The sequence below is a fragment of the Cyprinodon variegatus genome, unplaced genomic scaffold (assembly GCF_000732505.1).
Source record: "Cyprinodon variegatus isolate N-32 unplaced genomic scaffold, C_variegatus-1.0 Scaffold139, whole genome shotgun sequence".
NCBI lineage: Eukaryota > Metazoa > Chordata > Actinopteri > Cyprinodontiformes > Cyprinodontidae > Cyprinodon > Cyprinodon variegatus.
The window spans coordinates 478,111-494,052 of record NW_015150592.1 but is presented as its reverse complement, the minus strand read 5'-3'; the positions used below and the strand labels follow the sequence as shown (position 1 = coordinate 494,052).

Genomic DNA, 15,942 nt, shown 5'->3' with positions numbered 1-15,942 from the left:
GGGGGGGGGGGGGGGGGGGGCGGCGGTGGTGGGGTTGGTTGGTTGACCAGCCAATCCCAAACTGTGCTTAAACACTAACCCACCACTTAGTGAAAAGGTCCAGTGGAACATTCTGCCCTTAAATAGCAAGTCTGCATCATTTGCAGGCTGGCTGGAATTCAGGAGTGGTTGTAACAGCGGCCTGGTGGCGGAGGAAACACGTTCCGCCAAATGTATTTTCCGCTGGTTTTGAAAATGTCCAGTTAGTTTGCGAAAAAAAACATAATTAATTCCAAAAGGGAAGGTGCCCTTTGAAATAGATTTATTTTACCAAGTACATTTGTTTTAAGAAATAGGCAAATGTTTTATATTATGTTAATCTGCGCTACAGAGCTACAGCTACACACTGAGTGTCACTGTGTTACTATAGCAACAACTGCTTTCATTTTCTGTTGGAAGAAAGAAGCTGTCCCATTCTTGTTTATACCCCCCAATCTTCAATCAAGGAGTGAACTTTGATAGCGAAGGGTTAGTGGTTAGGGACCGGTTTGGGATTGAGCCAGAGAGTGAGTGCCGAATTCTGCCACGTTTGTTCAATAAAAGAGATAACTTACATGTCTTAAGAGTGCAAAAGATCTGTTCCATCTTTTCCTTCTGTATGTACAGCAGGGAAAAGGGCCATACTATCCATTCCCTCACCTCAGGGTCAAACTGCAGAGGGATCTCAAAGACCGCAGTGTCACAGGTAAAGTAAACAAAAAATATTGCCGTCTAATTATATCCATGCCACACAGATATTATATTTAATTTTGCCCCATCGCTTAGATCAATCACTGTTGTTTTGGATATGCCGTATTCTTCATAACAGTAAAGTATAAATGGTATTTTCAAAGGAGATATAGGCCCCAGAAAATTCCTAAAGTTACAAGCTGGACTGATAGATGTACTTTATTTAACTCAATACTATTTATTTAAAACTCTAGTAAAGGAACCAATCACATCCCTTCACAAAGCTCCTTTAGGCTCAAAGGTGGCAGACATGTATGGCTATTAGTTATCGCCTTGCTTAAAAATAGCCTCCCACACTGTTCGTGATCTTACAGAAATAAAAACCCAAACAGGAAAGGATTCTTGTTAACATTTTACTTGTTATGATTTTTTTCTTCTCTCTTCAGCTACTATATAAAGTTGATGGGAATAGGAAATTATTAAGGTTCTGTAGTAAAGTTTTTTTCATGGGATAAGGGATGACTGATTATGCTTGTTTATATAAAGAACAGTTTCACAAATAAAGAAATCAGCCGGGGAATGTACAGTTATGTAACCAATAGAGTGAAGAAGGTTCTATAAAGGACTGAAGTTCTCACTTTTACTTTGGAATATAATGGTCAACAGCTCTAGCAAATGGGAGCAGGACATTTTGTTTTATCCTAAGCTCCCTTCTTTTCAATTTGCTCTTCAACATTTAGTATACACTGTTCAGTTCTCTCAAACATAGCCATCATTTTTCTTTCTTTCTGGTAAATAATATATTACAGGAACCACCGTAGTGAAGACAAACAGAGCTGCATTGAGTTACAGTTTACAAGTTATAATGCTTTTCCATGTCAAAAAAAAAGTAATATTCTTAAAGCATGCTATTGACATTAACAGAACATGATGATTTAAAACTTCACGAAGGTTTTGTAAGAACTAATGTTTTCTTGTTAGAAGATAATAATCATTAATCAATAGTCAATATCAGATCTCAGACTACATTTACTGCCAAGTTTATTAAGTGCAATATTTTGTTTATTTTACTAGCTTCTATTTACATTAAATGAATTACATCTATTCGGAACTGAAAATGTAATTTAATTTAACGTTTAACCTGTAACCAATCCCTTTTTTGTGTGGCACATGGTTATTTTTTTAAATAATTTCTGAAATTGATTTATCTATTATAATTTTTATTTGTTAATTGTCTGAAATAAATTCCTCTCAATTTTAAAATATTACATTGTCAGAAAGGTCCTCAATTGCACACCTACATGTCCTGCTCAACCTAGTGTTAATTTGGATGTACTGTATTAGCAAATGTTTCACTGTACTCTGTGTGACAAACTTAGCACCTTAAATGCAATCAGTTGTAACTATTGAGCTTCTTCTTGGAGAATGTTATCTATTTTATCCATCAGTGTAAAGTTCTGTTATATAGCAATAAAATACTGTATCCCCATGGTTCAATTTAAGCATGAATTAGAACTATATGGTTTGTATACAACAGAAGGCAAATTTCCTTAAATAGTTTATCTGCACTCCCGTTACACTATTATACGTTTTTCATTTGGATGTACATTTTAATACCAACAATTATCTTTTCAAAACCTAAAGCTTTTGTGGCAGACTTGACTAATATTCAGAACAGTTTTTACTCTCATCTACCAGCTCTCTAAAGAAAAATAATCCCACAGCATAATGTTGCCCCTACCATGTTTCTCTTTGGGTGTTTTCTTTTTCTGATGAAAAACACAGTTTTAACCCACATGTAGCTGGATAATAATGCATTGTTTTACAGTATTTGGAAATTTTAGTCCAGATATACAGTGAACATAATGATATATATATTTTTGTAGTAGTTTTCTTTATTGCTAGAACTTGCCAAAAACGTTATGTCCTTTAGGTAGTAAATCCAATACAGTGTGATACTTTTGATTCTTTTTTAACCTTAGGAAAATCCTACAATAAATTTTCATGCTATAGATTGCATTGTAAGCACACTGAAAACACCAAATAAAATATTTGTAATGATGGTCTTTCTTTTTAATGCTAAACAGGAAATGGTTTGGGTATCCGTGTGGTTGGAGGGAAGGAAGTTCCAGGTGGGAAGGGAGACATTGGTGCCTATGTTGCCAAAGTCCTACCTGGTGGAGCTGCAGAACAAACAGGAAAAATTCTTGAAGGTCAGTCACCTGCTGTATTTATTTTCTTTTAGCGCAGTATTAAACAACAGGCTACATAAAGTCAAATCCAAAAGTGGTTCAGCAAATTCACAATAAAGGCAGAATGTAAAATTAAAAGTACTTACCTTGTTTTAAACATAGATTTTTTCGAAGAGACTTAGTGTCCTATCTAAACTATTCCTTTATCTAAACGTGAACGAAGCAAACTCTTCAAAAAGATTTTTTTTAATGATACAGTAAATATGTTTGACAGTGTTGTGGTTTATAAGCAAAAAGATTTACAGCTTCAGATAAAAATACAATCATACGAAAGGGGGTTGCAGCTGACTAGATATCTCCCCTCTGGTAGAGATGACAGTCTGCCAGTACAAATCAGGCAAAGCAACCCCGAGATACGCCTTATCCCTGCTTTAGAACGCCGGATGTCTCCTAAGTTTTGCCGTGCTCGGTCAAGACGAGCCCTGAGTTATGGCTCGTGTCTCAGAGTGTCTCAGTCAAACCCAGTAATTTTCTCACTAACGGTGCCAGTGAAAATATGTTGAAGGAATAAGTAAATACATCCCTCATTTGCGGAAGAATCATTTTCCAACTCAAAGACCCAATGAAAATTCATTTTCAGTTTGAGGTTTAGTTAAGGTTTCACGGCTCTACAAAGTTTTGTACGGGTATTGAAAGTGAGACATGCTGAAGGCATCACTGGTCCTCCACCATACTAAACAAAGACAATAAGTCAATATCCCAAGATGCCTGCTAAATTCGTTCTCTGTAACTGGTTTGTAACAACCAGAGAAAAATTTAATATAACCTATCAAACTATTCAAACCTTCTGCATTTGAAGTAATGCAGAAGGTTTATATGAAATGATGTTGTGTTTTTGTTTTTTTTATAATGTTTTTAATTTAGTCCTTCCTTTCTAATATCTAATATCACTATGGACCACATATTCTTTATCACCGTTATAGGTAGCATGTCTAAATTCAGCTTTGCTCAATTTTACCTGGTGTGCATCCTGTTAAAGTGATGCGGTCTATTTATTCCATAGGTCCTAAATGATATCAAACTATACTACTATAGCAAATTTAAAAGTTGATTTTTTTTTCCTTCAACCTTCATCGGATCTCATCGGCTTTAAAACATAAGTCCAGCCTTAAAAAGTAACAGAGATTCATTATTTTTTTTCAGAAGTAGTGTAATCTTTTAAAGGGGTCATAGAAATATTATATAGGGTATTTGGTATTTGGGTATAGGGTGTGTAACATTGGTTGGGCTGAAAATGGCATATTTGCTGTCCTATGAGTCCTAATGCAAGCCTGGTTAAAGGCCCAATAGTGAAACAACAGGTTTTCTTCCTTTTATGGTATGCTCATGAATATTTAGATGAGCTGTGCGCTGATTGGTTGGTTTACAATGATAGAAGCTGCTGAGCAACGACACAAGCACTCACTCGTTAAAACATTAAATTGTTTATATGGTAGGGTGACCAGACGTCCTCTTTTTCTTGGAAATGTCCTACTTTTCATACCCCAAAGATGTCCGGGGAAAATTCAAAATTGTCTGGTCCACTACAGTGGGTCGACTTGGTCGACTACAGTGAAGCACATAGACGAAACACACCAGGCATTCGAACCGAGCCAACAGCTCCGGGGCTGGTCCGGGAACCCCAGATAACTGCCTGGAACATTGCATTTACACCCGTGGTTCTAGCTCATTTTTAATAGTGAACCTGCCTGTGTTGTAATTCTTGTAGAAGTAAACCCAACTGTAGGCTAAACAGCTTAACTGGTGTCTTACATCTACCTCTATTCATGGTCTTGGGCCATGAACCAGTGGGTTGGTCTGTACAGTATGTAAATTTCGGGGTGTGACAAAAGTACAAGCCAGAACCAAATAAGGCACCATCCCCGAGTTTACGTAAACTCTGGGCTTTGTTTGGATTTGCCCATTTTATGGTGGAAGTTTAGTGTTGTGAGATTTGCAGAGAAAGGAGGTGTCGATGGGGTTTGAACTTCCACGTCCATTTCACCCAGTGAAATATCATTATTCACAATGTAAACTCAGTTTTGCATTCTATGACCCCTTTAAAGTCTATTTGAAACCTAGGGTCCTCATTCAAGTTTTATACTGACTCGTGTCAATAAAAAGTTTGGCTTGCTTAAGAAAGTCCTAACATTGTATCAGCATTATATTCTGATTTGTTAAGTTTGGGCTTGGTTATTATTTTTTTTCCTCTGCTCCGGTTATATGGTGACAGCTGGCTTTGCAGTGTTGGGCAATTGGAAGAAGAGATTAATTGTTTATGAAATGTAAATTTGAGGTCCGTCAAACTTTGGAAGGAGGCTCTAAGGAGCCCCCTGACATTCTGTGTGTAAGAAATACCACAACAATAAAAAGTTAATTAAAATTTAAGTATTTTTACATACATTTTAAGGGGCAATCAATAAGCTGTCAGCACCAACTGTTCAAGAAAAATTCTTACAGTACATAGATTTTTTATTTTTTTTTTGCAATGTATTGTGGTCACATATTTAAAAGATAAACATTCCTATAAATATGTTCTAAGGTGTTAAAGAAATATCGTTGAAGTTACTATGGTGAACATGGTGCCAGTAATACTACAGTTTCATTTTACTGGAGATATCACAGATTACTGTTTATAGTCACCACTACTTTCCCACTTTAATACACTGATATATGACCTGTGATTTCACCTCCATTGACCTCTTACTGACACACGCTGACTGATGTAAAGCCGTTCTCTCTATTAAACTGGAATAAATTTGACCAGGTGTTATTGATTTCAAATGGCAGTAAAACATTTAAACCACCTCCCTTTCACTCTCACCCATAGTTACGTTATGATTCTTTGTACTGGTCAAACTGGCCTGAGTCATTTTAAAGGTGCCACACCAGTAAGATGTGGGCAGTAAGAGAAGTACTGCAGCCTGGTTTAGACCTGTGCATTGTGTTTAATCCATGCTCTGTTAAATGAAGCTTCTGTTTTTAATGTTTTTATGTATTACTATTATTCAGATAGATCAATAAGGCTCTAGTAAAATGCAATCAAATTATTAAATCAGAAGACGACAATAAAGTGATTTTAAACATTCCAGACTTTTTCTGCTGGTTTCACCATTTGCTGGATTAGTTCAAACATCAGTTTTGGCTTTAAGGTCCATTTTGAATGTCCTTTATTATAAAATAAAAGATTGTTTTTATATGTTTCTATGAACTTTACTTAATTTTTGCATTTCTGCAACCTAAAGAAAGACTGACACTAAGTTCAAAGCTGACAATACATTTTAAGCTCTATTTGGAAAGACTTTCCCTTTGCATCCCTTTTTATTTTAGTTCCCTACTGTAAGTGGTATGGAACTTACATTTTCAGTAATCTAAACAAATTAATGTTGAGTTTTCGGGTTATAAGACGTAGATTGGTAAAACGTTTTTTGGCATTGTTTGGAATTAAAACACCTGATCCTGAAAGTGACTAAACAAGAGAGACGATTATAGATTGTAGAAGAGACAGGAAAACACCATACCCTACTACCATCATGGGAGGAGAAGAGGAGGTTGTGGAGGAGAGTAAATACCTCAGTGTTCACCTGGTCAACAAACCCAATTGGAGGCGCAGCTGTGAAGCCATCTAAAGAAGCTCATCGAGCTGATACAGCAGGCCAGCTCTCTTCTTTTATGAAGAAGAATTTTTCATAAAAGGAATAACATTATAAACAACAGAGAACATCCTTTTTAGAAGATCATTAATCAACAACAGTGTCTTGTATCAAATGCTTCCCCAGATCTGCTGTAGAACACATCCTTCACATCTATAAATATCTACACTTAAAACCTTTTTGAAAACATCAACTAAAAAACTTTAAATTACTAGGATTTATTTTGCTAGAAATGCTAGAAAAAAAGTAAAATGGTGAAAAATAAAATGTGACATTGCATAATGCTGCCCAGGCATTGCTGTACCAGGCACTACTGCAAATGGTAGTTACTAGATCACTAAAAGAAACAAAATATAAATGATGAAAGCAGTTAGTTGTGTCTCATGTTTTTCTTTAGCTAAACTGATGATAAAATGTGAAATCTTTAAGAAGTGATCATTTGAGACTACAGTGTAGCCACCCTGTCAATCACACTCATGCAGCACGTGAGTATCGGCGCAAACCCAAGGCCCTCTTGATGAGCTGCTTCAATCCCTGTAAGTCATGTCCATGTAAGTGTGCAGGGTTGGAGATTGCTGTGACTTTGTGGTGCTGATTGGATTGCTGCCTCTGTCATTGCACAAAGCAATGTGTTAAGACTGCTTCTATTATATCTCCTTTACACCTTTAATGATTATATTTTACAAAATCACTGTCAGAGATCCTAAATAAGAAAAAAAAAACTCTGCAATTGACTTTTCTCCATAAAGAAAACATTCTTTGTTTTTTTAAGTTGTGGTTTGAAGTGAAATGTCTTAATTTTCCCCATGTAGAAATAGAAAAAGTAAACAAAGTATTTTGGATGGTGTCTCCATGTCCTAATAATTCATAGGAATGCAAGTCTTGGAGTGGAACGGTGTTTCTCTGACAGGGAAAACGTACGAGGAAGTTCAAGGATTGGTTGGACAGCTATGTAATGAGGCAGAAGTGTGTGTTAGACTGTAAGTAGAACTTTCTCTCTTTTCACTGACTGGGGATGTTTTTATATCCTCTTTTTACAGTTGTTCAAACCATATTTCTCTTCTTGTTCAAGAAAGATACATACCTTTTTTTTCTTTCTTTTTTTTAGTGATCTTAATATGCTGTCTGAGTCTGAGGAATCCCAGCACCTTGATTTACAGGAGCACAGCAAAGGTGATGCATAGTGATTTCTTATTTCCTCTTTTTGTGTTTTCCACCTCTCTATAGTCTCCCTGACTAAGTTATATAGTTGTAGCCTCTTTTATTGGTTGTCATTCAGAATTACAAAGGGCCAGATCGATGGTCAGTATTTGATGTTATGTTTGGTTTGTCTATTTATATTATTTTCTCTGTGTGGCTGTCTTTGAAGGGGAAAAACCTCCCAGGTCTCCAGGCGTAGATCCCAAACAGCTAGCAGCCGAGCTGCAGAAAGTGTCACAGCAGCAGGGTCCCATGTCTGCATCCTCTTCCAGCCTGGCAGCGCCAACCTCAGCGACATCTAGCCCCGGTCAGCCTGGATCCCCTTCTGTCAGCAAGAAACGCCACACCAGCAAGGCAAGTTAATTTGAAGGGATTTTAGAGAAATACATTAAATCCGGTTAATATACAGAAACAGTAAGTCTATGAGCGCTCGAGACATTAGTCAAGTTTCTTTTTTGGACAAACAATCTTGGCTGATAAAACGGATACTAATCTCAATCCAAACAATAAGACCTTTTTAACACTTTTTGGAATGACTATAACTATATCACTAAGAATCTCTACCAGCGTACTAGTCTCAACCATTTTGCTGAAGCTCTGGCTGCATGTTTAGGCTATTTGATCTCCTTGAAGTTCAGTCTGTATCCAAGTCTGTTGGCTATTACTTTTTTTAAATATTCACTATATTCCATTACCTTTCAATCAGCTCTGAATAGCTTTCCTGTCTGTGTGGAAAAATATTATCCTCACAGTTTGATGCTGCCACCCTCTTTCTGTATAAATGGGGGAGCTTTGTATAATGCTTTATACTGGAGGTCTTCAGCAGGGGGTCCGCAACCCCTAGGGGGTCCATGGAGGTACTGCATCGGGGTCACGAAAGTTTTGCTTGATTAGACTTTTTTTATATTCTGCCTGCAATTTTTTCCACTAATTGAAATGTCTTTAAATCCACATTCACATGAATTCAACATACTGTAGTAAACAGATAAATGGGGTCAGAAGATTTCTTTTAGTCATCAATGCACACATTCAGCGACACACAGGAGCTCTTTCAAGCTGGGCACCGTTTCATTCACAACACCTGTTCCATCAACCAGGAATCAGAATCGGAAATACTTTAATAATTCCAGGGTGAAATTACTTTAGTAACATTACTTAATCTGCAATAGAGTAAGTATAGGACCAGTTCGATATACGGTAACACAATTTCATACAATATATATAATTAGGGGGTCCTCGCTCCATCTTGCCATCAGTTTGGGGTCCTTGGCTTGGAAAACATTGAGGACCCCTGCTTTATACAATATTCACAATTAAACTGCTTTATAACTTCAGAGCTGTCTGGTTAATTTTTAGGTGTCCATGATGCTTTTTTTCTATAATCCTTTTAAGAAACTGCTGAGATCTTCACAGAGCAGCTGGATTTTTGCAAAGATTAAATTGTCTGATTAGAAATAAGAACCTGCAGGTATTTTGTTGCTGAATAAACATATCTTAAAGCAAAGGAGACTGAAAACAAAAGCATACTGAATCTTTACATTTTATTTCTAAAACTGCCATATTGTGGTGTGCCGCAAGAATATCCTAAAGGATATTAGGCTTGTGGTTATAATGTGACAACATATGGAAAATGTCCAAGAGGAAGACATGTTTGCATGATTGAAAGATCCTGTACAGTGTTTGCATAATGTCAAGAAAAGAGTAAAGTAAACAGACATAAATGTGAAATTAGATCCTAACATGAAATGATATACCAGTTGTGCCTCAAGCTGTGCAATAAACACATCACGGAACTGTACATGATGTACCATAGGCCCACCCACCATTGAACTCCCAACCTACACAGACTAATGCAGCACATTCTTAGTGTCCTGTTGTCTTTCTTTATAGACTACAGAGGGATCCAAAGCGCACTCTCATCCCATCTCTGGAGAGATACAGGTCTGTGAAATAAAACACTTTTATTGATTAAATATTTCTCCCACAAAAAGTGTTTCTGAAAGAATTTAAACTCAGGAAACATAAATGTAACTGAGACTATTTATGGGATATCAACTTTTGTTTTAACTGCTTATTTGTTTTTACAGCTTCAGATTCACTATGATAAGCAGCTGGGCAACTTGATAGTTCATGTCCTGCAAGCCAGAAACCTCGCACCGCGGGATAACAACGGCTACTCGGATCCATTTGTAAAAGTGTATCTGCTACCAGGGAGAGGGTGAGTCAGGGGGGTGGAAACATCAAGCACACCATAACTGCTTCAGCGAGGAAGAACATCTGAGGACACTGATGGTATAAATATTAGAACGACAAAAAGGATGTCGAATGTGGTGATTTAAAAGACCCTGCTTTTTATTCCGATTCAGAGCAGGAGTTAAATAACGTTTTAGGCTGGCTGATATTTTCTTGTCTGTGCTGCTCAGACAGCTACTTTGTTTGAAACAAAGCATAATTTTCATTCATTTTGAAATCGATTTAAAATTGATTTTGGCTTACCATTACATCTTTGGATGTGCAGCACATGCTCTTTCTTTGATATCAACTCCACGTCACTGTGAAACATTGAGTCCATCAGATTTTATGGTAAACAGGTTCCCTTCAATTCCCTTTTTACATTGATCAGCTTCCAATCAATGCTAAACACCATTAAGACTATGTAAATACCGTGAGGCTAAAAATTTACATGTGTTCAAGCTGTTGATAGATGTCACGCTGCAGGTATAAATGCAGACTAACTCAATAGTGCTCATATTTGCCTGCAATATGATCCACACACCCTCAGTAAGTCCAGGGCTGCCCTCTCACTGTGATAGCAATGTAATGCAATTTAGTCTTTTACCTTCTCTTATCTCTGAGAAAAAACTCTTTAGAATCCATTGAAAATGTATGATGATGGTAATAATGTGCAGCTCTTGGCATTTTGGCCAAGACTCTTTAAGATCTTTAGCTTTTAATGTGTGAAGATGCAGAAACTGCTGTGTAATTGTAGGGGAAGGTAGTGGAAAGACTTTAAAATTGTCAGGACAGGTTTCAACTACTGTTATACTGAGAGAGGGTTTGAGGACATAAACCCTTGTGCACATTCTCATGTATGTGCTTTCGGGCTATACATGAACTTTCACAGCTAATGGCACCGACTGCAATCCCCACTCAGACTTTGCAGTTTCATCACAGATCTCCTGACAACCAAAGTGAGGTTGTTGAGAACAATCACTTGAGGCACAGCAAGAGGTAAAATAAGAAAACATTTATTTTAATTTGTTCATAATAGACATGTTTTCTTTCAGTTGCTGATCTACAACAGTCCAAAATATCTGAATTTCTTTAAAAAATTATAATAATAACATGGGCAAAATACATGTGGAGGTCTGCAGCTTACTAGCAGGTTCTGGGTCACTTTTTCTATCCTGTATGCTGTGTTTTGGGCTCGATTTTTTGTTTTTTAATTCCTCAAACAGGTTTAAAAAAAATAGCTGCAACTTGAAACCTTCCATAACTAAATCTAAACAATGATTTTGCACATTTACCCTTTGATAAGAGATTCAACTCTAAGGGCTCAGCAAAGAATAACTGCTTATTTTTCATTTTCAAATCAGTGAAAAGTTTTCAGTATTGCCCACAGGTGCTTAAGTCCACCTCTCACAAGTCTTTGCTTTATCACGAATCACAAAGTAAAGCCAGATCTTTTATGAACCCCCATTCCCTGAAGCCCTCACAGTCCACTGAGACACTCTGATCGTCCTCCCTCCCTCTGACTATTGTTTCTGTATGTTGTTTTCTACATTTAATGCATGCTGGACCCCTCAGTCAGGTCATGGTTGTCCAGAATGCCAGGTATGTGACTTGCCCACTCTAGTTGTGTATTCGTAAAACAAACTGCTTGTCAGTTTGGCAGCTGGCCTAGTAGGTTGATTAGCTCAGTGTTCTAGTAACTCCTTTCATTCTGATGTTTTTTTTTTTTTTTTCATTATTGTTTTGTTATATTAACATTACTAATATCCTTAAGTTTTGGTGATGAAAATAAATTCCCATCCTTAACTTAGTTCATCTTACCAAATAGCTCAAAATACTTATATTCTCTCCTGATAGACGTTTTGTTGTCCTTGTTGACCATTGAAATTTGAACTTCCCTAACAATCAGCCCCAACTCCTTCAGTTTATCCTCGTATAGCATTTAAATTCCCTCTATAAATCCCCATTAGTCTCTCTAGTGTCATACCGCACCTACTGCACCCAGCTATACACCTGTGACTTTGCATAGAGTGGATTGTTCTTGTCTTTTCCAAACTAACTAAAATCTCATACCCAACAATCCTAAATCAAACCCTTTGCTCTGCAAAAAACATCCATGTGATCAGTCATTTATTTAGTTACTGTTTTCTTCTTTATGTTTGATATTTGTTTTAAAGTCATATTTTTAACCTATTTTGAAAACTTCCAGGCTTTGCTAATTTCTAAATAACCCCAATAAGTTTTGCTGACATTTTCCTAAATGCAGTAAAGCTTCAAATATTTGAGACCAAATGACTTGAACCACAAAATGGACTTTTTTGCAGCACACCCTGACATCAGTCCTTTCCTTCCATGCACGTAGGTCTTAACATTATTAAACCATCAAAAACACTTTTCATCTCTTTCATTACCTTCCTTCTAGTATCACATAGTGTCCCTCTTTAACCCAACAACTTTCCCCTGAGCCAGTGTGCTGGTTCGCCTAACTGTAAGTTATCCTGAGTCATAACAACATGTATATTTTGTGATGTCTTCCTACAGTGCTGAAAACAAGAGAAAAACCAAACATGCAGGCAAGAGCCTCAATCCTGAGTGGAACCAGACAGTCATCTATAAAAACATCCATCTGGAGCAGGTATTCAACATCCTTAGTCTTTTGCAATTTTTTTAGGCTTGGGTCAAGCGATGTGTCATGGTTCAATCCTGGCAGATCACTGCTATAAAAAAATTAGTATTTTATACCGTTACACCAGGCATCCCTAAAGTCGGTCCTCAAGGGCCGCTGTCTTGCAGGTTTTAGAACAGAGGTCACGGATTAGTTGACCGCAGTGTGGATCCGGACCCACCTGCTGGCTAAACCAGACCCAACCTGATTTAAAACATTTATAAACGCATGTTGACTGACGACAGTGTCTAACTTCCCTTGCGCCGCTTCTCCTGTTAATATGGTAAAGCCCTCCTGAGCGTCCGGACCAGGCTACACATGATACAAATTAGCCAATGAGCTGTGTTAGTTTGGGTCACTGCTGCGAGCCACTTTTAGACATCACAGGCAAACCCGTGGGAAACCGGGCGATGGGAAAGAAGAAGACAATGAAAAAAAGAAAGCAGAGAAAGTGTGGACTGCTGGAAGAGGAGGGGTGCATTAGTGGCAGAAAATTGAAATGGTGTGCTCAAAGATGACCCTGCGCATTTTGAGTATGTTTGGCTCAATCTACTGCTGTAAAGTAGGATTCTCCACCATGAACATAATAAAAATAAATATGGATCCAGGCTCAAAATGAGCACGTTGATATATTCTTGAGAATGGCTTTGTCTCCATTCAAACCCAGGTTTAAAGCCTTGCAGGGCAGCATAAAGCCCACTTCTCTCATTAACCATAAAAAAGAAAAAAACAACAACATTCAGTTCAGGTGTTTTTTTTTTTAAATATGTGATTCAGGAAATTGTCTATATACCAAACTGAACGATTGTTGTTCTCTACTTCAAAAAACACTTTGGATTTTAAAATGGAAAAATCCATCCAAATTTTTTTTTATTTTGTTTATTTTGTATTTAGAAATTCAATGTACAGCATGGATGCATAAAAACGTCATTTTATTTCAGTGTTAAATTCTGTTTAAAGTAAAAGACTATTATTAAAAATGTCTCTGAACCTTTATTAGTTGATGATTTTCTTTATTCGGCCCCCGCTGATTTTTAATTGGTTACCCCTGTTTTAGAGGTTCCCCTGCTTTAAAACAGCTGTTTATGATGATTACAATTGAGCAAAAGCCTGTTAATGAGCTTTTGATTAAAATCAGCTGTGCTCGAGGATCGTCTGTGGGGATGCCTGTGTTACACACTCAATACATTATGGACATTTATTTATAGATTTCTGGATGATAAGTGCCCCTAGGTCTTGATTAAATGACTTGTGTATCAATCAAATCAACTCTTTTAGCTATTGGGCATTCTGGTTTGTTTTGTTAAAAACATTAAAACTGTTTTCACAATGGTTCCAATACATTAGCACTTTAAAGTTTCTTCAATCTTTTTTTTTTTCTTTTTAAGAACTTCCCTCACATTTTAAAACTGGAAGCATTTTGCATATGAGGTTTAAGCAAAGAAATTAGATCTTAACAGGTTAAACATTTCTGATTTTCTCTAACTTTATTGCTGATGCATGCAGCAATGCATGCAGTAAGCATGCATTTGATATTTTAAACTATATGTCTTCCAGCTGAGAAAGAAGACTCTGGAAGTAAGCGTTTGGGACTATGATAAGGGCTCTTCTAATGATTTCTTAGGGGAGGTAAAGTTACCCTTTTTTTAAAATGTCTTTTTTGTTAAAATGTTAACTTAAATCTTGTTTAGCTGCTAACACGGTTTGGTTGCTTCCAGGTCCTTATAGATCTGTCAAACACAGCCCAGTTGGACAACATTCCTCGATGGCTTCCACTTAAAGAGCAAAGCGAAGGAGACCACCACAGACGTTCCCACTCAGGCCAGGGCCGTCATGGTTCCTCTAAACCCTCCTCGCAGCATTCGTCCCCTAAAATCACTGGCTCTGCACATGATGGTCAGGATTCCCCCAAATCATCTGTCACCAAGAGCCGAAGCCATGGGATCTTCCCAGATCCAGCCAAGGGTAGGAACATGGTGAAATTCCTTACCTGTATGTCATTCCCAAACTACTCTCTGTACCCAGCTACTTCCCTGCTATTCCTGCCCCCTCCACTCTGTATTGGGTATTCCTTTTCCTTGTGATTCTTTTTCCTCTCTTCTCTCTCTTTTTGCTATGTCTCTATCTCCCACGGTGTCAAACTGTGTTCTTTTTATCTGTTTGTAGTACCAGTATCCTTTGCTGCCCATTATTCCCCCACTTGTAGCTTCAGCTTCACGCTTTTTCTGTTTTGTCATGGTCTGCTTTATTGGTTGCCATAACATCATCCAGCTTGGAGGCTTAACCTTAGCTTCCGTCTGTCTTTCCTCTGCTACAGAGGACAACATGGCTGTGGAAGGCTTTGAATGCCTCCCTACTTTAACAAAAAATAATAATAAAATAACATTAAATTTATTGAGAATGCTCCATAGGCTCAGCACAGGTGCTATAGAGAAGGTCACAGCCTCTTCAGTTCAGTCAAGTAAAGAACAGTTTTTTTTTGGTAATTTGGTGAATCTGATTGTTTTAGACACACAGGTGCCCACAATCGAGAAATCCCACAGTAGTCCTGGCACATCGAAGCCTTCCTCATCCGGGGGCCAGAGCCAAAGCCCCAGCCATGGACACAGCCAGCACTCTCGCTCTCATGGCGCTTCACGCTCCAGCAAAAGTGCTGCAAAGCAGCACCATCAGGACAACAACACTGGAAGCAGCGGATCTGCTGCTGTAGCACGGGGCGAAGCCCAACAACAGTCACAGCAGCAGCCACCACAGCGCCTCCCACCAAGTAAACCAAGACGCAAATAGAGCCCACGCAGCATGGCCTCCTAACACTCATCTTTTTTCCCTTTTCATTTCTCCTTTTTCCTTTTTCATTTCTCCTTACTCTTAATCTCAATCTCAGCTTTTAGAAATTCAGGTCTTCTTCGATTTTTTTCCAGTGTGTAATCCTATATATATACTGTATATGTACACACATTTGGTCAGAATAAGCACCCTACCTACTTTATACACTGGAGCATCTCCTCTGATACGTTTCACCCCCTTTTGATAAACCCAAAGAGTTACAGAACCTTTTTATTATATTTGAAACTATTTTTGTTTTGTTTTTAACCAACTAATTGGATGTTTTTTCTTTTTTTATATATTATGTGATATTTTCCGAAAGCAATAAAACAAAATCACCCATACCCTATATTTACTCTACCCTTTACCCATGTTTCGCAAATGATAAAACCAACAATTTATTGAGGAAATGTCCATATTAATTATA

At 37.6% G+C, this 15,942-nt stretch overlaps 1 protein-coding gene across 1 annotated transcript in view; it reads left to right on the top strand.

Moving 5' to 3' along the window:
• LOC107085986 (protein piccolo-like) overlaps nt 1-15,942 on the top strand; it is a 70,623-nt gene that overhangs the window by 43,666 nt on the left and 11,015 nt on the right. Inside the window, 13 exon segments of the mRNA XM_015376694.1 lie at nt 646-724; nt 2,796-2,921; nt 7,464-7,572; nt 7,701-7,765; nt 7,962-8,146; nt 9,683-9,733; nt 9,880-10,010; nt 11,600-11,626; nt 12,566-12,659; nt 14,247-14,318; nt 14,408-14,654; nt 15,199-15,395; nt 15,429-15,456. Coding sequence (XP_015232180.1) covers nt 646-724; nt 2,796-2,921; nt 7,464-7,572; nt 7,701-7,765; nt 7,962-8,146; nt 9,683-9,733; nt 9,880-10,010; nt 11,600-11,626; nt 12,566-12,659; nt 14,247-14,318; nt 14,408-14,654; nt 15,199-15,395; nt 15,429-15,456 — 1,411 coding nt within the window.